The sequence below is a fragment of the Haplochromis burtoni genome, unplaced genomic scaffold (assembly GCF_018398535.1).
Source record: "Haplochromis burtoni strain Fernald_Lab_line unplaced genomic scaffold, NCSU_Asbu1 Contig_116, whole genome shotgun sequence".
NCBI lineage: Eukaryota > Metazoa > Chordata > Actinopteri > Cichliformes > Cichlidae > Haplochromis > Haplochromis burtoni.
Genome location: NW_024582477.1, coordinates 847,766 through 872,161, shown reverse-complemented (window position 1 = coordinate 872,161; position 24,396 = coordinate 847,766). Strand labels below are relative to the sequence as shown.

The 24,396-nt window shown below is 40.7% G+C and overlaps 3 protein-coding genes across 3 annotated transcripts in view; 2 read left to right on the top strand and 1 right to left on the bottom strand.

Moving 5' to 3' along the window:
* Positions 1-567: 567 nt before the first annotated feature.
* Positions 568-3,156, top strand: dlx6a (distal-less homeobox 6a). Its single transcript, NM_001286284.1, is given in 3 exon segments — positions 568-1,164; positions 1,881-2,074; positions 2,319-3,156. Coding segments are annotated over 3 exon segments (741 nt in total). The 5' UTR covers positions 568-857; the 3' UTR covers positions 2,559-3,156.
* A 3,657-nt stretch (positions 3,157-6,813) lies between these two features.
* dlx5a (distal-less homeobox 5a) lies at positions 6,814-8,705 on the bottom strand. The gene is given in 3 exon segments (NM_001286321.1): positions 6,814-7,353; positions 7,584-7,768; positions 8,175-8,705. Coding segments are annotated over 3 exon segments (858 nt in total). The 5' UTR covers positions 8,533-8,705; the 3' UTR covers positions 6,814-7,038.
* Positions 8,706-11,211: 2,506 nt separating this feature from the next.
* ago2 (argonaute RISC catalytic component 2) overlaps positions 11,212-24,396 on the top strand; it is a 14,465-nt gene continuing 1,280 nt past the window's right edge. The window contains exons 1-17 of the mRNA XM_014335597.2: positions 11,212-11,462; positions 12,635-12,682; positions 16,710-16,890; positions 16,978-17,098; positions 17,226-17,407; positions 17,506-17,642; positions 17,736-17,870; positions 19,208-19,295; positions 19,621-19,768; positions 19,861-19,980; positions 20,454-20,576; positions 20,691-20,824; positions 21,411-21,595; positions 22,490-22,649; positions 22,768-22,858; positions 23,278-23,472; positions 23,659-23,793. Coding sequence (XP_014191083.1) covers positions 11,444-11,462; positions 12,635-12,682; positions 16,710-16,890; positions 16,978-17,098; positions 17,226-17,407; positions 17,506-17,642; positions 17,736-17,870; positions 19,208-19,295; positions 19,621-19,768; positions 19,861-19,980; positions 20,454-20,576; positions 20,691-20,824; positions 21,411-21,595; positions 22,490-22,649; positions 22,768-22,858; positions 23,278-23,472; positions 23,659-23,793 — 2,202 coding nt within the window. The 5' untranslated portion in view covers positions 11,212-11,443. The remainder of the gene's footprint in view (positions 11,463-12,634; positions 12,683-16,709; positions 16,891-16,977; positions 17,099-17,225; positions 17,408-17,505; positions 17,643-17,735; positions 17,871-19,207; positions 19,296-19,620; positions 19,769-19,860; positions 19,981-20,453; positions 20,577-20,690; positions 20,825-21,410; positions 21,596-22,489; positions 22,650-22,767; positions 22,859-23,277; positions 23,473-23,658; positions 23,794-24,396) is intronic.

Here is a 24,396-nt window from a genome sequence, read left to right as displayed (position 1 = left end):
TAGTGCAGCTGGGATTATTCTTTACTCTTTTATAAATTTGACTGAAAAATCATTTTTCAAATAAAATTATTGCTGGTTTGAGGAGATTGGTGTTAATAGTATTTTTTTTTTTAATGTAGGGTAAAATAATTCAGTTTCGGTTTGAAATCGATTCAGCTATTCCCGAACACGTGTTTGTGTGATGCTTTCCTATATGCAATTACTTCCTCAGCAAATGAGGACCTAAAGCCAGAAAAGTAAATAGGGGAAACGTAAAGACTGCCCGCTTCAGATTAAATCAAAGTGCACGCTATATGTTGCGCGTCGCGCGTAATTTGGAGTTTGGGTTAAAAAACAAAATCGACTCGGCAGTTTCCAAAAGAGCGGAGGTTTTTCTCTCTCCCTTTTTTTTAAACGTGTGGGGCTTGTCTGTAGGAATTAGGCGTCTTTCCCACCACATATTATTTCCCCCATAGTTGTGGTGGGAGCTGGTAAGGTGGGTTAACTCCAGCTCAAGTCTCCGTGAAGCGCAGAGCAGTGATGACGTTGGGTTGGATGACCAATCGGGAGGCGCTGCCCTTTGGAGACAAACCATTTTACTTGTAGTGTCTGCATCAAGTCTGGAAGCAAGGGCTCAATTTTAACAGAATCCACCTTAAAATCTCTCCCTTAACTTATGCCTACCTTCCACCACTTTGAGTGAGAATATCACAGGACAAGGGGGGGAAATAAAGACGCCTCTGGAAAAATCGGGTGTTAATAGGACAATATCTGCTCGCGGTGGAGAGAGGGGAGAGAGACAACAGCACAGCGAGAGAGAAAAAACCGATTTGGTCTTGAGAGAGAGGGGGGTGAGTGCTCTCAAGGCAGAAAATTCGATGATGACCATGACTACGATGGCTGACGGTCTGGAGGCTCAGGACTCGTCCAAGTCTGCTTTCATGGAGTTTGGACAGCAGTCGCACTCACAGCAGAGCTCCCCATCGATGGGCAGCGGCCACTACCCGCTGCACTGTCTCCACTCCGGCTCACACTCTCACCACCAGCACGACAACACCCCGTACCCCGGGAGCAACACCTACAACAGGTCGTTACCTTACCCTTACGTGAGCCATCCACACCACAGCCCGTACCTGCCGTCCTATCACAACAACATGGGAGGACAGACAAGGTTAGACGGCACAGGTAAGAGACCCGCGTTTTTCGCCAGCCAAATGGAAAATGCACCACAGCGTGCTCGACAGTGCCATTAGAGCATACCTCCTTCTTCTTCTTTTTCTTTTCTTTTCTTTTCTTTTTTTAGTGCGGGTGGTCCACAGTGGGGATCGAACATTTCTCCATGCCAGCCTCGTGGTGTCATGCCCAAATCACCGCACGGCCGCTCCAAATTCGGGAATTATCTTTCGAGCGTAGGCGGGCGATCGCGAAAATTGTGCGTAAATGGCACCGGATAATTCAAGATCCAGCCTTCTTTTTCTTCCTCCGCCGTCCCCTCCTAGCACTCCCCTCGGTTCCCCCACAAAATCTGCTTCAAATGCCCGGGGTGTGATCATGTCGACCGTGCAATCCTCACCAACTACTCGTGGAAATTAGGCCCGCACGCCTTGAATGTTGTAATTAGCATTTAATTGACATGTCATTACCAGCAATATCCTAAATATGACAGCGTATGAGGATTGCGGGCTGCCTCGGCGCTTAAAGCCAACGAGGGAGAGAGAGATGTCAGCGTTTATCAGCCAGAATTTTCATTGTTTTTTTCTCACATTGTTTGTCCCCCCTCGATTTACTCTTTACCGCAACTATATATATTTTTTCAGCGTGCTTCCTGCACACAAATGAACGCGTACAGCGTGCCTGTGGGCTTGAACAATAATAATAACGTTTGCTTGTTTTTGTTGCAGAGCAGCAGAAGACGACAGTGATCGAAAACGGGGAGATTCGTTTTAACGGCAAAGGCAAGAAGATTCGCAAACCTCGGACAATTTATTCCAGTTTGCAGCTTCAAGCACTGAACCACCGTTTCCAGCAAACACAGTACCTCGCTTTACCGGAGCGCGCCGAGCTGGCCGCCTCTCTAGGACTGACGCAAACACAGGTATGAGGAGAAACGCGCACTGCTTTACATTTTAACACTGCCTCCAGAAACAAAATGTACTGTATCAGTTTGGTAATTTTAATAAACGTTGTATTTTGATTTCTCACCTTATTAATCTTGTGTGCTTCTATATTTTGTATATTAATTATATTAAAAGACGAAATGTTGCGTAAATACAACTGACCTCCATGTGGGATCTTTATCCTTAACTAACGGCGCACGCCCCTCTTGTCCTCTCCCGCAGGTAAAAATTTGGTTTCAGAATAAAAGGTCAAAGTTCAAGAAGCTGCTGAAGCAAGGCGGTAACCCGCACGAGAGCGAGCCCATCCCGGGCTCCATGTCCCTGTCCCCGCGCTCTCCGAGCATCCCCCCAATCTGGGACGTGTCGGCCTCATCCAAAGGAGTAAACATGCCGGCCAACAGCTACATGCCCGGCTACTCTCACTGGTATTCCTCCCCACATCAAGACTCAATGCAGAGATAGACTGACGACGAAAGCAAGGTCAGGGAGCCTGTCTTGGAGAGGCCTCCGGATCTCGGCAATGCAGTTTCCAACGTAGCCTACAATTTGTGTCAGCTCAGAAACTGGATGCTGGAGAGGAGCGGGCAACAACAACAACAACAACAACAACGAAAAAAAGCCCCCTCTCTCTTCCACTCCTTTGCTGAAGGATGAGACACAGCCAAGCCTCGGTGTGTGATGATGATGACACAAACAAGGGAACTAACCATTTTTAGCGTACATGGCTGTTCAGTGGGCTCGCATTTGTTATGCTTTCATTCTTGTCACCATCTGAACCGTCAATATACCAAATATTATCAGTGACATTTTAGCCACTTTGGACAAAGACTGCTCACCCTCTCTATGCGCTGCTGTGGCGCCCAGAAACCTTTTTTTTTTTCTTTTGCCATGGTGGACTGCTTTTTTTTCAAAATTTTCTTCCTTCAATTTTTTTCCCTCCCTGATTGTTTCTCCAACATGCAAAACCAAGCAAATTGTCTGTCTGTAAATATAATCTGCGATTTTAGTTGTACATACACTTTTTATGTTTTGTCAGATTGAGTAAACGGTGACTCAAAAACAGACTCCTGCTGTTCCATGATTTCAAAAAAAAGAAGAAGAAGAAGAAATGGGTGGGGGTGGGGGGAAGAAGAAAAAGATATTCATTTTAATCTAGGCCTTTTTTGTGCGTCATATTGGGCCAACATCACGTCCAAAAAAGGGCCTATTTCCCGTCTCCCTGGTGTGTGCAAGCTCAGAGCAGACAACACGAGCATAAGTTAATGACACGGTGCTCACTGAAAAGCCCATTTCACTAGAGTAAACATTTTAAATAAATCCAATGAATGAAAAACTCCACAGTATATAGATTTATCAAACGCACTCAGCACCAGAGGAAATTAACTTACCCTCAACCCGCCGCTGCCTACATTCACCTCGAAAGACATTTGCTCCAGGTCCAGCTTATCTTGTCATTTTCACCCTCAATTATTAGAAGTATTGACAAAATGTTTTCTCCCTTCTCTCCGTCCTAATGCAGGCCGTTAAATGCCAAGCTCCGCGGGATCGATGCTGAACAAAGCAGCCAGCTGCAGCGGCGTTCAATATGAAGGAGATATTTGGGACAATTTGTGGGTTTTTATCCAAGTGAGGCTTTTTTTCTCTCTCCCCCATTCTCATAAATGCAGACATAATTAGGGTAATTTTTGATGTAGCCCGCTGATTACAGCGTTTTTACCGTCAAAGATAATTACCTGTAATTTTCTACCACTTTTAATACTAAAAGGCATCTTTATTTGGATTTGAGGTAGCACAGATGGAACAAAAGGGAAAATTATTCGGTTATTCATATACAAATTGCTGAGAAGAGTGAGCGCTCGGGATATTATCTGAAATTACAACGCTGAAAAGCTTCATGCAGCTGTCAAGTCGCGGATGTCCCACTGGCGCACATTCAGCATACCTGGGCCCCCAGGCTGGGGCCTATCTGCTCCTGGGCCATGATCGGGCTGCAGGGAGCCGAAAGCAGCAGTCGAGTAAACATCAACAGAGCTCATAAATACGCAGTCGCGCATATTCAGCACCAGAAAATGACGATTTTTAATGGCTTTGATGAGTTTCAGATAGATAGATAGATAGATAGATAGATAGATAGATAGATAGATAGATAGATAGATAGATAGATAGATAGATAGATAGATAGAGCTACAGTAGATGGGGGTGGGGAGTGAGAGATGTGTCACTTGCTCTGCAATGCTCACACTTCTCACATAAAAGCTGCAAGCACTGGACAACATTTCATACAAATTTTCATACAAATTGTACCACATTAAATCTCGAAAAGGCCTCCACAATCCAAACAGCCTCTCTTTAAAAGAATATATATATATATATATATATATATATATATATATATATATATATATATATATATATATATATATATATATATATAATATATTAATAATATATTAATTAAGTAAATCAGATTTAGATTTCTTTGTCTAAACTTTAATAAGTTAAAGGTAAGGGTTCGTCCACCTTATCTAAGAATGGAAGCTGTGACAGAAAATATAAGACTCATGCTTACCTTTCTCCGCTTCTCTAACATAGACTAAACCCCCCAAAAAAGCGCTGCACGGTTTTTACTGCTGGTGGTTGAATAAGCAAATCCAGGTGGAAAAGTGTTTGCACACCCCGGTAAGCTCTTATATATTGCCTGCAAAATTAGCTGTTATTACTGTCACTGTTTAGTGATGGCGAGCTTGAAAAAAAAAAGCCCTCTGCAATCAAGAACCAAGCGCATCTTTGCAAATTATAGGTAATTGTCAATGTCCAGATTATGATAATGGAGGCCCTAATCCTGGAGAATAATTATTGTGGAGTGTTACAGTTGAAGCTGTCCAGTAAAGCTAACTGTCATTATTTAGACTCGATTTGCAAAACGGGGGGAAAACTAGCTGAGTGGAAAATGTTCGGTTGGGAAATAAACGGAGGCTCTCGATATAATGGCACCACAAGTGTGTGTGTGTGTGTGTGTGTGTGTGTGTGTGTGTGTGTGTGTGTGTGTGTGTGTGTGTGTGTGTGAGAGAGAGAGAGAGAGAGAGAGAGAGAGAAAGGTGTGTGTATGTGTGTGCTTGTATGTGTAGGAGACATATAAACCCGTGTGTGCCCGTCTGTTCGCGCGCCAAAGTGTTCTTGATCACGTGCACGTGCCCTGTTAAATTTTTACATTTCTGGAGTGACACACTAGCATCGCAGTGACCGCTCTGCAGTTTCGTTCACAGCAGAAATCGTGCTTAAAGCAGCAGAGCTGCCAGTGCTTTAGGGAGAGCGTTTCCTATAGCTGTGTGTGTGTGTGTGTGTGTGTGTGTGTGTGTGTGTGTGTGTGTGTGTGTGTGTGTGTGTGTGTGTGTGTGTGTGAAGTCTATTCAGTGGGCTGCAATCAGGAAGAGGGTTCTGTGTCAGGTGGAAATGGTAACTTGCATGGGTCAGTGTGTGGGTCAGATGCAGCATTGTTTAGTGTATGTTGTGAGAGAGAGAGACAGAGATAAAGTGAGAGAGAGAGAGAGAAGGGGAGGCATTTTGTGTGCAACATTTGTAAAAACTCACTTATGTGATCTTGGCGCATATGGTCGGGCAGATTCAGTTAGATCAATTCTCTTAAGTTTGTCACAGTGGCACGGTTTGTTTAATGGATTTTTTTTAACCCCCACTGGCAGAGCTGGTATTATCGGCTGCTAATGACATGTTCAAACTGTGTAGGATTTTCTTCCTTTTTCTTTTCAGTTCTTGCATTTTTTAAGCAGGAAGGTGGGCTGTGTACGGCGGCCGGGAGTGGCAAAGCTCTGGAGCCGGTCTACCCCCACAGGAATGCGGATTGTCTCAGATCTCCGTGCCGCCCCCCTCGCCTCCTCTCTTGCCATTCAAAGCGACTAATTGTAGGGGACACAAAGAAGTGAGACCGGCTGCAGACCGTCTGCAGGAAGAAGCGGGCACTTCCCTTACAGACTATCTTAAAGACTCAATCAGGTGCAATAATAAAACGAATAAAAATATGAAGAAGAATACGGGGACTGACTGAAAAATATGAATTATTACTGTATCATGAGCAAATCCTATCATGTTACCATTTGTCTGATAAAATTAAAAATGACATTAAGAAGATAAGCTACTGCCGACTTACTGTAGCAATAATAGATGCAATATTACAGAACAAATACACCCAGCTCGATTCAGTAAAATGTGATTGGTGTGGTCGGCTGACGCTTACCATTGCCTGTACCGTTCCTTTTACAGGTATTTATCTTGACAAATGTTTGCTTGATGTAAGCTCAGTCAGAAATTTGCCCTTTAATTTTTCCGATTTTGCATTCATCGCAAATGGATAAACTGCCTTCATTCAAATATGTTGTTTTTTAAAATTGTCATTTCTTAGAAAAAAAATAGACTAAATTTTACCTGCAAAAATCTTTTTCAGACAAATACCATTTTTTAGTAAATATAAAACATAAAAAAAACCCCAAACGACGCACTCCTAGGCCGTAATTGCACATGAAAACCATTAAGATTTGATGCTGATCGTTCAGCTCGACGTACCTCGCAGACGTGATTTACAACCTTGTGGAAGCAAACAACAAAAAAATGTCACCTGAGGCTGTCTGCGAGCTTTTGTCGTGATTTTCAGAGAAAATAACTGAGGGTTTAAAATAACAAGAGACTGCAGGGAGGCAGGGGGTGGGGTTCAAAGTTCCATTGTCCATTTAAACGTTTAATAGTCTTCCAAAATGCAATAAATTACATGCACACATTTACACATTTTACACGTTTCTTCTATGACTGCCATCAAATACATTGCATATTCCTCTGAAATCTGAACACGAGTCCCATAGAAGGAGGGGGAAATGAAATCAACAATAGGTTTGTTTTTTGTTTAGTGTAGTTTTCTTTCTTTTCTTTTTTTTCAATATAACGTCCCCGCTCCAAGAGCCAACGAATGCTGTATTGAGTTAGGGGTCTGCAGGTGGGAAGTCATGGAGCTGCCGGCTGAGGTGTACCATGACCCCGTGTTTTCCAAAAAGTTAGAAGCCGTCGTGTTGATGCTTTGTGGCTGTAGACTGTGCGGCCTGGAGGGACCCTGTGTGTCCCAGACGGCCGGGGACTGTGGAGAGTTGCAGGCCATGGGGTCGCTGGAGCTGGGGCTGTGTTCCGGGGGAAGCTCGCCGTTTTTCATGATCTTCTTCATCTTTGATCTTCTGTTTTGGAACCAAATTTTCACCTGTAAGGAGCCAAAAATCGCATTATTATTATGATTACTTCCGAAATCACCTCAAAAACAAATGGAGCTTAAAAAACGCTCCTTGCGTAAAAGCGCACAAAGAAAGCCAGAAAACATCGCAAAAATCATTATTTTATTCTCAACATTTGAAACACTTAAAACACAATAATTTCTTCCAAATTAAAAGTGATTTGAGAGATCTGAGATGTATTTTTCATCGAAAATCCCACCTGTGTTTGCGTTAGCCCCAGCGAGGCGGCCAGTTCGGCTCTCTCCGGCAGCGCCAGGTACTGTGTGTTCTGAAACCGCCTCTGCAAGGCGGCCAGCTGGAAGCTGGAGTAGATTGTCCGGGGTTTTCTCACTTTCTTCGGCTTGCCATTCACCATCCTCACCTCAGGCTCGCTTATCTCTTTTTCTATTAAAAAACAAAAAAACAAAACCGTGTATAACCATGTATCCATTTCCCCCAAAACCGCATTATCGGAATTTATCTATTACGTGTGTGTGTGTGTGTCATCGTTCAGATGTATTAAAATAACAGTAATAACAAAAAAGACATACATTTTTATGGACCAGATGCATTTCAGTCCAACTAAAAGGAAAGTAAGTGGTTCCTTTAAATGGACTTAAATGAAATAATTTGAAGCATGCATTTGCATTTTTTCTTTTAATTACGCATTTATAGACCTTTAGTGCAAATCAGCAGTCGACGAAATGGTAAACCTGGATAAAAAATTTAAAAAAACAACCATATATTTATTTTTTCTTCATAACCCTCTAACAATCTGCTTTTATTAAAATATAAAATGTTAGGCCCGTACCTTGTGGACTCGGCTGGGCTTGCACTCTGCTGTAAGTCCCAGCATACTGGTGGTAGGAGGGGGTCGTGTAGGAGCTGTAATCTGTGTAGGATTTTGTCGAGTAATTTCCAGCAGATCCATTTACACCCGGGTACTGGTACTGATAGGCATTCAGAGGCTTCCCGTAAGAGGTGGAGCTGGGCGAGCAGTAGCCGTGAGCGACTCCTCCAGCGGGACTGTAGTAGCCAGAATCCGTGGCGGAGGATTCGGGTAAAGTAGGAGATTCCTGAGACGGATGGTGCATGCTGGAGAGTTGAAATGAGCTCTCAAAGTCTGCAGATTTCACACTCGGGATCCTCCGGTCAAAAACTCCGGTCATACTTCGAGAGAGAGCGCGTGGGTTCGTTTTTATTTAATCAGCAGGGAAAAAAACACGAAAGAAAAAAAAATCAATAATAAAAACCGAGAGCGTCTGTCTCCAGAGCGGTGTAGAAAAAAACTACACTGGCATTGTTGAAAGGCTCTCAGGCCGTCGGGCTCTGGTGAAGACTGCAGCCAGCCCCGCAGCAAAGACTTGGTTAAATCCTAAATCGCGCTCTTACGCACTGCAGGGAGGATCTGGTTCCATTGGCCAAGGCGCACACAGACACAGCTACACCCAATTCACTCCGCCAGCTTTCTTATAAGGGGGGAAGCCACCCGGGCTGCATGTTGGCTGCATTGTTGTGTTTTTATACTATCAATCAATGGCAGCAATTAAAGTGTCGCCAATTCATCAGAAGGATAAATTAGAAGGACAAATCCTATTACCAAAAAGGCCCGTGCTGCAAGAGCCACCGATTATCACGCTTGTCTTTATTAATCTTTATTTACGCGTTTTTATCAGAACAGAATTCACTAGCTGCTCTAGTCACGCATGGAAACATGGAATCAAATTTAATAATCTAATAATAAAATAAAATCGCAAAGACATGAAACTGAGCAGCTTAAGCCAATGAGCTCGGGTTTTTTATACATACATATATATATTCTCATTTTCGTTTTAAGAGGCACATAGCCTAACCCCCATGGAAATTTCAAAAAAGCTTTTCTTGCATCAAATGAATGATCCCAAATATTCTGTACATCATCAGCAAATCAAACACGGTCTGTTTACACAGCTCGGCATCAATAAACGGCTCATTAAATATTAATCCATGTTATTCCCTTCTGAAGCATGCTGCCGAGCACACAAACCAGAGCTCCGGCCGTCAGCCCACACATTCAGTGGTAAACAGCGCCGACAAGAGGACAAAGCGAGGGGCTGCACGTCGTTCACCTTGGCAAACCCACAACACAAAATAAAATAAATGCACTCAAATTTGACACAACCCAGACGCCCAGATTAAAAATATACCCATTAGATTAAATTAACGGGGAAAGGGGAATCACGTGACACTGGTAACAGTTTAATCTGATAAAAGAGCCTGCAACTGTTTCAAAGTTTTGGAAGACTACATGGGCGTTTCAGCAGGTGCTGCTAACTGGATGCACACATGCGGAAACATTCTGCATGTTTCATAACTCAAATCTGCAACTCATACAATAAATAATTTAATTTAAACGGCATCAGCTACGCGAAACCAGGCTCACAGTTAAAGAGACATGCAGCACTATCTACTCTCCGAAAACAGAAAGAGAAAGAGCACCCGAAAACAATAACGCAGATTCATTTAATGTGACATAAATACATAACTACACATTAATAAACAAATGGCTTACACAGTGACACCCCTCCATGTCAGTCATATCATTTTAAATAGACCCTCTAAATGTCCCATGGATGGACAGGATTAGAAATGAGTCAATTAGAAAGAGGCGAGGCTGAGATGGTTTGGACATGTGCAGTGGAGGGATAGTAGATATACTGGGCAAAGGGTGCTAAATAAGGGATAGGAAGAGATGGCGGTTGTGGCAATCACTAAAGAGACAAATGAAGAAGGATCCCTCTTATTATTGTTTTTCTTTCACCCCAGTCAGATGTAAAATGGGGAATCTGGATGAGCAAATAATAAATAAACATACACATTCAAAAACATTCAATAGAAACAACCTACCCGTGTGTATCGTCTTCAGCTTTTTTGTTACTATAGACAATAATTCACTTCTTGAGCGTGTACATCTAATTTTATTTCATTCATTCCGCTTAATTAAACTTTAAGTAATTTTTAGCATAAGCAAAATTCAACGTGTAATATAAAATCACATGGCTTGATAAATCTTCTGTATGTACCGTCGTTATATTATAATGAACTATAGCGATGGAATTTCTTTGTGGATCCATTACCATGCACTAGCTATGGGTATTATAAAAAACAAAACAAAAAACTTTGGTACCCCGGAAATGCTTCCTCCGCCGAAGAAACAAACTATTTGGTATGTTGCTGTGCTTGTTGACATTTTTAAAAACCGAGATTCGTGGCTATATACATATATATGTACGTATTTAAACCAGACCTGTATTTTAGCCAGGTTATAAAAAGTCATGTTGTTTTTTAAGCCAGGTAAGCGATCTCTGTGGTGGTTTTTTTTTTTAAAAAATTGAATTAGCATCACTACTGAGACCGCGCAGCGTGCGTCTGACGTCACCGAAAAGCAAGATAGTTCCCCACTTTGCATAAATCTAAACGTTAATATTTCCCCTCAAGTCGAAATAACCGTATTTGAAATGTTTGCAACCGTGTAAAATGTTAACTTTGGCTAATAAAATACTAAATCTGATAGGAAACGTGATTTTCTAAATTGTGTTATATTGTGTGTATGTATGTGTTATATAGTATGTGTTTTATTTATTTTAAAAAAAAGAATCAAATTTCGTGGACTGATGCGGATACTAGCTTTTTGACTACATTCATGACTACACTGATGGGATGAATACATATATCTTGTAAAAAAGAAGGGTGATTAAAAAAAGAAGTCCAAATGTAAATATATACACTACCTAAAGTAAAGTGACCAAAGGCGGAAATAATGGGAAGGAATCATCTTGAAGCGCGTGGTTCTTTACCCTGCGCTCTCTTTTCTCTCGGCTCTCGTTTTGCGTGTTGGGGGGATGGGGCCGAGCCGAGGATGAGAGACTTCAAATATTTACCACTTGGCTAACTAAATATCTGTTTTTAGAACCGAGTTTCCTTCCTTGCACTTGGACATATAAATACACTTCGACTACGGATGAGTTTTGGTGGAATTCTGCGAAAAACTAAGTGGAGTGTTTGTGCGTCCACGACACACGCTTAAAAAAAGTCGACAAAATGTATTCCTCTGCTGGAGGTAAGTGCTGCGGCTAACGTTAGCATCGGCTGCGTGATGCGGCCAAAGAAAACTGACGATAACGGAGCGGCATTTTTCTGTGCTGCATCGATGAAGTGCTTGCTATGTTCCGGCTTCACCCAACTCGTTACGATAAAACTCAACAACGGCTTTGACGAGGAACGTGTCGTCCCAGTTTTAAGTGTTTTAGTACTAGAGGCAAGCTTAGCTAGCTTCCAACAACAAGCTGCCGCTAGCCACGCTAGCTTCAACGGCACCTGGTTTCCCGAACTTGTTTTTAGTTAACTCACTGCACTTTCACCAAGTGGGGGTTGGCTGGCTTATGTTTTCTTAACAAATCACACGAACGTAAACGCATATCATTCATTTTCTCGAACTGAAGCGCTAAACACACTAGTTGAAGCAATATTTCGAGGCCGACCTAATCTCATCACCAGTCTGGGATACGATTAGCCTGACAGTTGAAATCGCCACATTTACATATGTCACATTAATACACCAGCTGTATAAACGCACTAACGCCACCGGATCGTATTTTCAGTGTAACACCGGCTTTAAGACACTAAACGATATAGGAGAAGTCTGATTAAGTTTGACGTTAGGTAGAGTGATAGTTAAGCGACTGAGCCGCCTGTCGTTAGTCAGACAGACGCTGTGTTTGTGTGTGTAGATTTGCATACATGCGTATTTCATGTGTGCGTGTCGGGTTTTTTGTCAGCTGGCTTTTTTTTGGCGGAATGAAAGAGAGTACAGGCGACATCAACACTATGTTGGATAATTTTTTCCCCACTTGCAGTTATTTTAACGAGGATGTTTTGTTCAACCAAAACACGACTCGGTGTGTTGAAGCAGTTTATTTCTAGGGGGAAGGGGTGGCTTCATCCGTTAGATTGCCAGCTGCTCAATACTTTCTGCGTGTCTATTGATAAGACTCCTGTGGAAGTGATAAGAAAGGCCTGCTGGGATGTATCTAGTGTAATAAATGAGCAGCGCTCTCTTACTGCTTACTACATAAACAAATGGTTTTGTTATGTTAAGCAGGAATCTTTGGTTTCTGGGCTGTACTATGTTATTAGGTGTACACATTTGTCACTCTTTATTTTAAAATACAGTGTGTATCAGACTGAGCGGATCTTTGAGCATTTATAACATGTTATTTTTGTTCTCTGTAGCTGCTGAGATGCTTGAGGGACCCCGTTCTACTGGGTCAGTAAGCTCTGGTAAGCTTTTCCCATATTCGGGCTTTAACACTTTAAATTGACCCTAGTAGTGGTCCAGTGTAAGTGGCAACATTTTTTTTTCTCGCACATCCTTCAAGCATCACAGTATGTACTCATCTGAAAAACAACAGGACCTGATAGTGACACCATCCAGCAAAAAGCATATAGGTATTTTGATTCTGTAAGTGAGAGTCTACAGAAGATGCTTTTCTCTTCAACTAGTCAGCACTAGTACACCTCATTTTGTGCGCTTATGTGCAGAGCACTTAACTAAAGGGCACTTATTAAAATCCACCATATATTGCTAGGCTTTATTAAAGGTTTTCTGTTTGAATGAACAGCGCTGGAGCTAAAAGATAATGCACTGAAGGGAATGGAGTGTGTCCTGACTGAAATAACTGAAGTTGCAGATATTGCCGAGCTTGTCCAGCAATAATGAGAGCTGTGTGCATCTCCTACAATAAGTTGCAAAAATGTTAACATTTAAAATCATCTTTCAGGGTATAATATAGTGATTTGATGTAGATTTGGTACATGTGTTAATGTTGTTGTTGTTAATATTAATAAGAATAATTCAACTACTGTATCAAAATAATTACAAATGTGAGATTAAAAAACGTTTTTCTTATATCGACTTGTATATTATTGTCAGTGTGGCTACATAGTGTAGTGGTTTACTGATTTGGAAAAAAAGAACCCCTTTGGGGATGGGCCAGGAAGGGGTATCCAGTGTAAAAAACAAAAACATAATTTAAAAAGAAAAGGTGACAAATCAAACATGTTAAGCTGCCTGCTGTGGTGACTTGTTGTGAATAAAGGCACAGGTGAAAAGTAGCTGTATTATTTATTATTTTTGTTCCAACAAAGAAATCAGAAAATATGAAGAAACATTTTTTTCTCAATTTGTTTAAAAAAGTAAATATTAAATTCCCCAGAAGGCTTACTGCAGATAAGTTAAAACAGTCAAATTATGAATGAGAAAAATAATCTGAGCATTTTAATCAAGTTTGAAAAAGAAATTATACAAGTTGCCTTTTTTTGTCTTTTTTCTTTGTAATTTCAGTTACATTGAAAAAAATTTAATTGAAGTTCTCTGAAGAATTTATTCAGTGGTGTATTTATACTCCGTATGAGCTCTACATCCACAACTGTGCGGTCTGTTGACTAAAACTTGTTCAAAATGACAGCTGCAGCTTGTGCTTTTTCATTTTTCTAGGACAGCCTGAACACATTTGTGAAAAGTCACCCATTATCACTGTTTTAGACAGATTGTTAGCAGATGAGGCACAAATTTACAGTGGCTGATTTTGTGATGGCTAAATGTTTAAAGCAGAGTCCAACCGATTGCTCAGCCAATTTTAGCTATTTGCCAACTTTCAGTATCAGCAATTATAAAATCAGATAAGTTACAGAATAGGCGAGAGAAACACCCTTTCAAACACGTTCTGAATGTTGATGGTGTATAGCTTGTCCACTAGTGGGTACTCTGCAGCTTCCCTGCAACAGTGTTTGGGTCACCATAAATGAAAGAAGGAGCTGATCTGAGCAGAGTCAGGCAAAGCATAAACTAGCAAATAAATAAATATACATACAAATTTTTTGTGTGTTTGAAAGAATGAAAATACCAGTCTTATATTTGAGTTTAAAATCCCCCAATATTGGCTTCAGTCTTCAAAACCCTACATGAGTCAGGTTCTAGGTCAGAGATGATGTGATGAAGAGTTAGCGGATGTCAGATAAATTATTTATAATTTTGTTTGACTTCTCTGAAACACTGAATCCTGCAGCTGCTAATAGTAGCAAAAGTATCAGATGTCACCCAGATCCCCTCCACTGCCCCCCATCCTCAGTCACTGTTCACAAACATACAGTTTTGTAAACATAGATTTGTTTTTCTGTGTGTTTTGGACTTTCGTCCACATGTAAACGTTGTTTCAGATCACCCAAAGCAGCCTTTGCTGCTTCCAGGGGTGAAGATTCACAGATACTGTGCTTCTGTGTTTGTGTGTTGACGAGGAAAACTGACATTTTGTCTTACATTCTCAACATGCCTCGGTTTTGTTTTTTGACATCAGACTGTGAAGTGTGTTATTGTATGTAACTGGCCAGCGTTCCTGTACAGTTAGGGCTACATCATCACATGTTGCTTAGGCATGTTCATCACAGCGCTTGATGTCACTTTGTTATATTTCATGGGGGAAATCCTCGTTTAACCCTGGAGAACGGTTTCCCTAGAAAACCAATGGGGTCGGCTCTGACCCCATGGGTTCTCCAGGGTTAAAAAAAAAATCCCATGCACACGTGGACATAGCTTTGGTGTGTACCCATTTGTGAAAGTACTGAAATCAGCTGACATGTTGTACCAGATGGAAAAAGTTTTATACAGAACCTTTTATGCTGAATCAATTGAGATGCACACACTTGAATTTGCTGCAGCCCTAGCATAGGAAGAACAGATTGGTTCTGATTTGGAGCTGGGGAGGTCCAAATACTACGATACTGTTTATCAACAGGTGACACTTTTAGTTTTCGTAGTGTAATTGATGGAAGCAAAGCTACAAACATTCGGAGGATTATTCAGTGTATTTGGATAATTAAGTCAGTGTCCTGGAGCTGCAAAACCATGTGGTGTTGTTTAAATTATAAATTGAGTCATTCTGTTTTATTATAATATTAGTATAATATTTTCCAAATAGCGCATATATAATATCCTTGAAATGATGCCAGTTAGAGCTGATGGTTAAGTCATATTGTTAGTGCACATTCGTGATGCTCCTGACTTTAAAAACAAAACAAAAAACCTATTTACCCCTACAGTACATCTTGATCACTTGATTAAAATGATCATACTGCATTATACACACTGTTATTACTGCATATTTATGCCTAATCTCTGAGAATTTTTTCAATTGTTTCTTTCCTAACCCTAACCCACTATTAGGCATTATTATGTGTATTCCAATTAGTGGTGCAACGGATCAAAAATCTCACGGTTCGGATCGGATCACGGTTTTAAGTCACGGATCGGATCAATTTTTGGATCAGCAAAAAAAGAAAAAAGACAAAAAATTAACATTTACTTATTCATTTATTTAAGTATTTTTTGCCTGTTAAAAACATTCAACTCAAGACTCATTCCACGCAATTATTAAAAAAAAAAAATTATGGTTCAATATAGGGCAGTATAGGGCTTTGTATCTACCACCCAATTCAATTCAGTTTTATTTATAAAGCACCAAATCACAAAAACAGTCGCCTCAAGGCGCTTTATATTGTAAGGTAGACCCTACAATAATACATACCGCTCATTATATCGCACTCCGCTGTGATATAATGAGCTGTCATGGTCACGTAGCTTTTCGTTGCCCTGGAGGTCCACTCATTTGTAGTAGTTAAGGCAACAGAAGATGCCTGGGACAGTTCAGCCATAACTTTAAACTTTTCCTGCTCATACATGCTTGGAACGATCTTGCCACTAAAGTGGACGCGCAACAGGATATTATAGTGTGGCTCAAGCACGTTCATCATAGTTTAAACCCCTTGTTTCACAAGGGAATACGGCCTCCCGTCTGCAGCTAAACACCCCAATAGCTTTTGTAATAGCTTTAGCCTGGTCGGACTGGGCAGGAAAGGACTGCTTAAATACCGCAATTTCCTCTGCTCCTCCACTTGGACTGCTAGCACTGGCCATAACTATCGCTTGACAGACCGACCACGCGCACCATACACATACTTTTTTCTCTTCTTTTTTCGAATCTTCAGATCACGTGCGTCCCGAACCGTGGAGTGGGATCGGTTCAGATTAGGGATCAACTGTGATCTGTTGCACCACTAATTGCAATGCAAGCCAACAGCAGATTTTTGTTTTACGTTTGATTTAGATCAGTGAAACATGCTACAATTCGTTTACATGTGCAACCACAACTCTTTGTTTATAAGGCAGTTTATTGCTGGTTGGGTCTTAAAGGTCTTTTTGATGCCATTCTTACCATTTATTTTGTTGCTTCATTTGATTCACATGTTTTAGATCCCCCATCTTCCCCAGTGCCAGAATATGTGTTCAAGCCACCATCACGGCCAGACTTTGGCACCATGGGCAGGACAATCAAGCTCCAGGCTAACTTTTTTGAGATGGAAATCCCCAAATTGGAGGTCTATCATTATGACATTGACATCAAGCCTGAAAAATGCCCCCGGAGGGTCAATCGGTATATCCTTGTTGATATTTCATTAGCGTTCAGCAGATAATTACCTGGGGCATTGCTGGTAATTTGTCCATTTCATTTTCTTTTCAGGGAAATTGTGGAGCACATGGTCCAGCACTTTAAAACACAGATCTTTGGTGATCGAAAGCCGGTGTATGATGGAAGGAAGAACCTTTACACTGCCATGCCCTTGCCAATAGGCAGAGACAAAGTATGTATTCCACACATCAACCTGTAACAGTAAAAGCTCTATTTTGAGTACAAAACAAAAAAAGTATGAGTATTTCTGCAATATGACTGCATTGTATCTCTTCATTTCCTCCCAACTGATCACACAGGTGGAGCTTGAGGTAACTATTCCTGGTGAAGGGAAAGACCGCAGCTTCAAAGTAGCCATCAAGTGGGTGTCCTGCGTTAGCCTGCAAGCTCTGCATGAGGCACTGTCAGGACGGCTACCCAGCGTCCCTTTTGAGACTATTCAAGCCTTGGATGTGGTCATGAGACATTTGCCTTCTATGAGGTACATCAGAATTTCTGTCATTGTCAGTTATAGTTTTGACTCTTTATTTTATCCTTTTATAATACTGTTGGCTTTCTGTTGATGCTTTTCTTCTGCAGGTATACCCCAGTGGGACGCTCTTTCTTCACTCCTTCAGAGGGATGCTCAAACCCTCTTGGTGGAGGGAGAGAGGTGTGGTTTGGTTTCCACCAGTCTGTCAGGCCGTCCCTTTGGAAAATGATGCTCAACATCGATGGTAATTTTCACAATAAGATTCATTTCTCATGCAAAATGTGTCTAAAGTTGAGCTTTTTCCATAAGCTGAAACTCTGTGTCCAATTGCTTTCAGTTTCGGCCACTGCGTTCTACAAAGCCCAACCTGTAATTGAGTTTATGTGCGAGGTCTTGGATTTCAAAAGCATAGAAGAACAGCAGAAACCCTTGACAGACTCTCAACGAGTGAAATTTACAAAAGAAATCAAAGGTAAGATAAACGTAGGAGCTCATATTTTTAATGATTTTGGGAGCTTTGATGTATAAAAAAACATTTATTTGTGAGTTCAGATTCTTATCTGATACTTTTTTAGATTATTTTCTCATCAATTTTCTTCAGATACAGGTTGTAAATAGTTTTTTTTTGCCAATTTGGGTTTTTCTCCAAGCGTGAACTGCTGCTGATTTTCTTTTTAGCAACTATAACCGACAGCATACATATTAAAGTATTCTGCTACTGTAAAGAGGTGCAAATATTTGAGTGGAAATTAGTTACTGTCCAAACACCTTTTAGCTCACATAGGCTACGTTTACACTGCAGGTCTTAATGTTCAATTCAATTTTTTTGATCAAATCCAATTTTTTCGTCTGCCTGTTCGCACTGCAAATAAAATGTGACAGCAAACGCGCTCTAGTGTGAACCCTCAAAGTGACCCGCATGTGCCAAAGAAGATGGCACACACAATGCGCTCTGCTTAGAGCCAGACCAAACAGTATTGTTTCACTGATGGCCCTTAATATAAAGACTTGTTTTGCACTTTACGTTTCCCAATTTTGCTTTAAGTTATAAAGTTATTTTGTTATTTACATATGGCCTAATAATTATTCTTATTGCTGTTTTAGAGAGGAGCAGTGCTTCAAAGGATAGTTGCAGATTTCTGTCAGAATCTGCAGATTATACAGTACAAATAAAATGTTCACGTTTCTCCAACGTTGTCTTCCCAACAGTTTCACTAACATCTACACTGGATGGCCAGGAAGCGTTCGCGATGTCTTCTCGGGCGCTTCTCCAGCGCTGATAATTGGCGTCTGTCTTGTGTCAGTGACGTAAAAGACGGATTTAATGCGATCACTTTCTAAAACATCAGATATGTATCGGATTCAGTACCACGTACGAAAGTGACCCCGGTCGGATTTGAAAATATCGCATTTGTGCTGTTCACACTGTCATACCATGATCGGATATGGGTCGCATAAGGTCAAAAAAGTCGTATTTGATGCGCTTTCGCGTGCGGTGTGAATGTAGCCATAGTTTACCTTACAAAAAAAGCAGGCTCAAACAAATGTACTTGAATCATTTTCTAGTATGTTTATAACTTCACCAGATAACAGGAAAATTATTCTCTTCTCTTCTGCTTTGCTCAAACCAAGGCTGCTGCCTTTAGCTACTTGTCCATTGTTAGCTTCTTTAAAGTGTCCATGTTCAGTTGGCTGAAGGTGATTTAAATGACTGGTTAGGTTTGCTGTTATGAATTTTCCCTTAATTTTATTTAACAAAAATGTTTATGTTCAACCTTTGTTTCCTTTTATTGTGATTGCTTTATTCAGGCCTGAAGGTTGAGATTACTCACTGTGGGCAGATGAAGAGGAAGTACAGAGTGTGCAACGTGACAAGAAGACCAGCCAGCCACCAAACGTAAGAATGCTTTTTTAAAAATATCATTTTTCAATTAAATTTTAAAAACAAGATAAATAGCATGCTTAAAATTCAAATATCAGGTTTGCTAAAGGTTTACAACAGCAACAACAAAAAAATCACCTACAACTGCATTTAGCCCTGTTAGATTAACTGCAAAATACTATTTAAAACCAAACTTTCTGTCTAGATGACTTGTCATGATTATAAGTAGTACAAATTTGGAAACACTGGTCTAAGAATATTCCTGCTGCCTGTAGATTTAAAAGGTTTCACATGTTGAATGCTTTTTTTTTTTTTTTTTTTTTTTTGGGGAAATCTTTAGGTTCCCTCTGCAACAGGAGAATGGCCAAACTATAGAGTGCACAGTAGCTCAGTACTTCAAAGACAAGTACAAGCTCATCCTGCGATACCCCCACCTGCCATGTTTACAGGTGGGGCAGGAGCAGAAACACACCTACCTGCCTCTAGAGGTAAGCATCATCAACCTCTTGTTCACCAGCTAGGTGACTTGAGATTTTTGTTTTTTTTGTTCTTCTAAATGATTTGCGCGTGTCCGCCCCAGGTGTGTAACATAGTGGCAGGACAGCGCTGCATCAAAAAGCTGACAGACAATCAGACCTCCACTATGATCCGTGCCACAGCCAGATCGGCACCAGATCGTCAGGATGAGATTAGTAAACTGGTGAGTTATATGAACTGTAACAGACACTGTTTTTAAAACTTAAGTTTTCACAAGTTTGACACCATTCCTGCAACAACAAGTGAAGGAAAACAGAGAATGTTTACATTGTGCCAACGGCTACACTCAAGTGATTCATCACTGGTGTTTGCCCAGAGTTCTAAGGCCAATAGCAAGAACTGCCAACATGATAAACTTAAAAATTAATGGGTTCAGTGAGGCCAGTGCTGGAAGGACTGCTAATAAAGACAACAAAAGTCTTTGAGATTGATAGTTGTAGTGAACTGCTGATGAATTTGCTCATTGGTATAGAATGTTTACAATCATAGTCCATAATATTATGATTATCATTAATAACAATACAGATTACCTTGAATATGAAATGAATAAACATAAATAAAAGAAAATAAATAACTTGACTAAAATCTTAAAGTTTGCTGTATTATGCTAATGAGTGTGTGTGTGTGTTTATTCAGATGAGGAGTGCCAACTTCAACGCTGACCCTTACGTTCGTGAGTTCGGAGTGATGGTTCGGGATGAGATGACGGAAGTGAATGGCCGTGTCCTACAAGCTCCTTCCATACTGTATGGAGGCAGGGTATGTGTTAATGTGCTTTTAATGCATGAATTACTTTATTTGTTTTTATTCAAGTAACTTCATCGTGGATGGTGTGATTAGCACTTATGATGTTGCTCTCATTGCAATTTGCAGAACAAAGCAATAGCCACACCAATCCAGGGAGTGTGGGACATGAGGAACAAGCAGTTCCACACTGGTATTGAGATCAAAGTGTGGGCCATTGCCTGCTTTGCGCCACAGAGACAGTGCACCGAACTCCTACTGAAGTAAGCACGATACATTGAACGTATGTTATCTATCATATGCAGATGTATGTCATGCCATCGTGTGTGCGTGTTATTGTTTGATAGTAGACAGCTTAAGGCTTATGGGTGTGTTTAAAAAGTTGTAAAAGTTGTAAAGCAGAGCGTAGGTTCTGTACAGAAGTGCGTAAACACAGTCACACAGTCCTTTTTGTTTTTTCTGTAAAATGTTGACCAAGTTTACTGTGCAAATATAGTTCTGTGTAAAAGCACGTGCCAACTACATACAACTGTGCTGTGTATTTACAGTGTGTAAGCCAGGCTTTGTCTACTGCATTCATGTTATTTTTGTATTTAAGCAAGTCAGTATGTCCTGACTTTTCATGGCACTCACCAAGACTGACCAGCTCCTTTTTAATTGAAGTCTGGAAAACCAAACTTTCACTGTAATTTAAAAATAAATGTTAGGAAAAGCAGTCCAATGGGATAATTTGAAAACTTCATACAATGTATCTAAGGCAGGCAGGCAGCTCTCAAATGTCATCTAACCTAAACTAGGACTGTGTCTTAACCCGTTTATCTTTAAATTAACAAGATCTCCACCTGTCAGAGCTTTCACAGATCAGCTGAGGAAGATCTCTCGAGATGCAGGAATGCCTATCCAAGGTCAACCTTGCTTTTGTAAATATGCCCAGGGAGCTGACAGCGTCGAGCCCATGTTCAGGCACCTCAAATACACCTACCAGGGCCTCCAACTGGTGGTAGTGATCCTACCAGGGAAGACACCCGTTTATGGTGAGGGATCTTCTTTTACTATGGTATTTATTTTGTCTGAGAAATTTATTTTTGTTTGATTGTTTCCAAACAAACAAACACTGTGGCTTCTCCAGCCAGGTGCAGTTCAAATTTACCATTTTAAAAGCCGCTGGTGTGGCTCTTCACTCAGAAACAAGTATGGTCATTGTTGCTTCGCCTGGATGCTTGCATTTAGCTCTGTAAAACAGTTTGACACTCAAGGGCTGTTTTCAGAGTTTCTCTGAGTTCCCTTTAAATCTAGGTTAAGTGGTTAAAGTTGTGACATCACAAACAGATGTGAAAACTATAAGCCTGCTTTGTAGAGAATGAGAGTTGGTTAAAGTGATTGAGTTTGGGTAAAGTTAGGCATCATGTACTTGTACAAAAGTATCTCATTTTGATAATTAAACTCTTATTAATAACTGAAGCATTAACCTTGTATAAAGAACAGAAATCAGGGAACAGTTTTATTCATGTTATTTATAACTCTCCTTGAACCTGAAGGGGGTCTTTAATTAGTCCCTACCACTCCAACCGCATTCTGCTGCAACTTCAAAGACGACTCCCCACTTCCAGTGTATCTGAACATGCTGCTGCGCTATTGCCTGCTCAACAAGTTTTACTGCTTCTGTATCTGCTTTAGAAGTAAACCACAAGAAATTACAGAAAAAGTTATATACTCCGCTTCATTTTTGAGCTTCAAGTTAGTTATTTTAAGTAATTTGTGCATAAATAAATAAAACAGAAATTTATCCTTTACGTAGAAAATACTTTTAGTCAGCTTACTTATGTGCACTAAATCGTCTGGGGCAGATTGTGCAACACTCCATTTTTTTTTTTTTTTTATTATAGCAGATCAAATTATATCTCCCCCTTGTCCTGATGTGTTTTTAGCTGAGGTGAAACGTGTTGGGGACACAGTTCTTGGCATGGCCACACAGTGCGTGCAAGTGAAGAACGTTCAAAAGACGACGCCTCAAACTCTTTCCAACCTGTGTTTGAAGATTAATGTCAAGCTGGGCGGTGTTAACAACATCCTCCTCCCACAGGGCAGGTTAGTGGAAATTCTGGTGAATTCTTATCATGAAACTAATGAGTTGCTTTTATATTTTTTCAACACATGAAAGCTATGCCATTGTGTTAAACTTTTTTATGTACATCTACTGTTCTAGGCCGGTGGTGTTTCAGCAGCCAGTGATCTTCCTTGGTGCAGATGTGACACATCCACCTGCAGGAGATGGAAAAAAGCCCTCTATCGCCGCAGTAAGCAACAACACATTACGACCTACCCTTCACAATATGTTATATTTGTGTGTGTGTGTGTGTGTGTGGACTGACACAGAGTAACAAGATACTGTGTTATAGCTTAAACACACACTTCACATATTATGCAACAGGACAGTGACATCACTGCCTCAAAAACAAGAAAGAAAACTGTTTGACCTCCAAGCTCATCCTAATCAAAGTGTCATCAAAATGTGATAGACTGAGAAAGTCCAGTTGTCTGTCATGTTTTTGTTTTTGTTTTTTTTGTTTTTTTGCTTGTTTGTTTTCATTGTAAAAAACTATGTGGGACGGGACATCAAAAGGATGAAGCATCTATCACTATCATTTGTCATTCTCAATAAATCCTTTTTAATGTGGTCATACCTGTTTTTTTTCATTCTTTCTTTTCATTTGAGGTGGTTGGTAGCATGGATGCCCATCCCAGCCGGTACTGTGCGACAGTACGGGTGCAGCAGCACCGCCAGGAAATCATTCAGGACCTGGCTACCATGGTGAGGGAGCTGCTGATCCAGTTCTACAAGTCCACCCGCTTCAAGCCCACCAGAATCATCTACTATCGGGATGGCATCTCTGAGGGCCAGTTCAACCAGGTGATCCATATATCCAGGACCAAACAGAATAAACTATAACAAACAGGAAAAGTGGTTGATTTTCCTTATGCACTTGTGCAATTAATTGAACTGTCAGAAGTTGCTGTTAAATGTTAATCATGCTTTTGTTGTACATATATTGTTTTACGGGTTACCTTTAAGATCTTACGACTTCGTTGCGTGCAGGTTCTTCAGCATGAGCTGCTGGCAATCCGGGAGGCCTGCATCAAACTAGAGAAGGACTACCAGCCTGGTATTACCTTTGTGGTTGTTCAGAAGAGACACCACACGAGACTGTTCTGTATGGACAGAAATGAGAGGGTTAGTACTCTGTCACTGCTAGTGCTGGGAATTTATGAATGATCTGGGTCAATTATTAACTGAGTGCATACAAGTTTAGGAATAGAGTGATGTAAGATGCTCTCACCAGTGTCCCTAATAATGCTTCAGAGGAAGTTTCAAAGATTTTTAAGTATCCCATCATCATATGCAGTCACTATGAAATGCAACAACTTGTCTTATAACAAAAACTAAAAACAATAACTGGGATAATAAAACACCTTGACACACTAACTCTTCTTGTCTATTAAAATGTTTATGATCCTTCAAGGTTTTAAATGGACTGGCGTTACATTAATTAGCTGAACTCTTGCTTTATCATAATCAGGTTAGAGCTCTAAAGCCAACCAACCAGATGCTCCTGTATGTTCCATGATCCAGGCATAAAAATAGAGGTGATCTAAACCTTTGTGGTGGCTGCAAGTAGAGTGTGGCACCTTTGACTTTATCTCCTATCGTGCTGCAACTCTATTCTTGTTGTTTTTCTTTTCTTTAGTCACTGTGGGGATTTTCTTGTTGTGTTTCATGGTTTGGCTATTTTCATAGTTGAGAAATTTGGCAAACTCTTGTATGTATGTGTGTGTG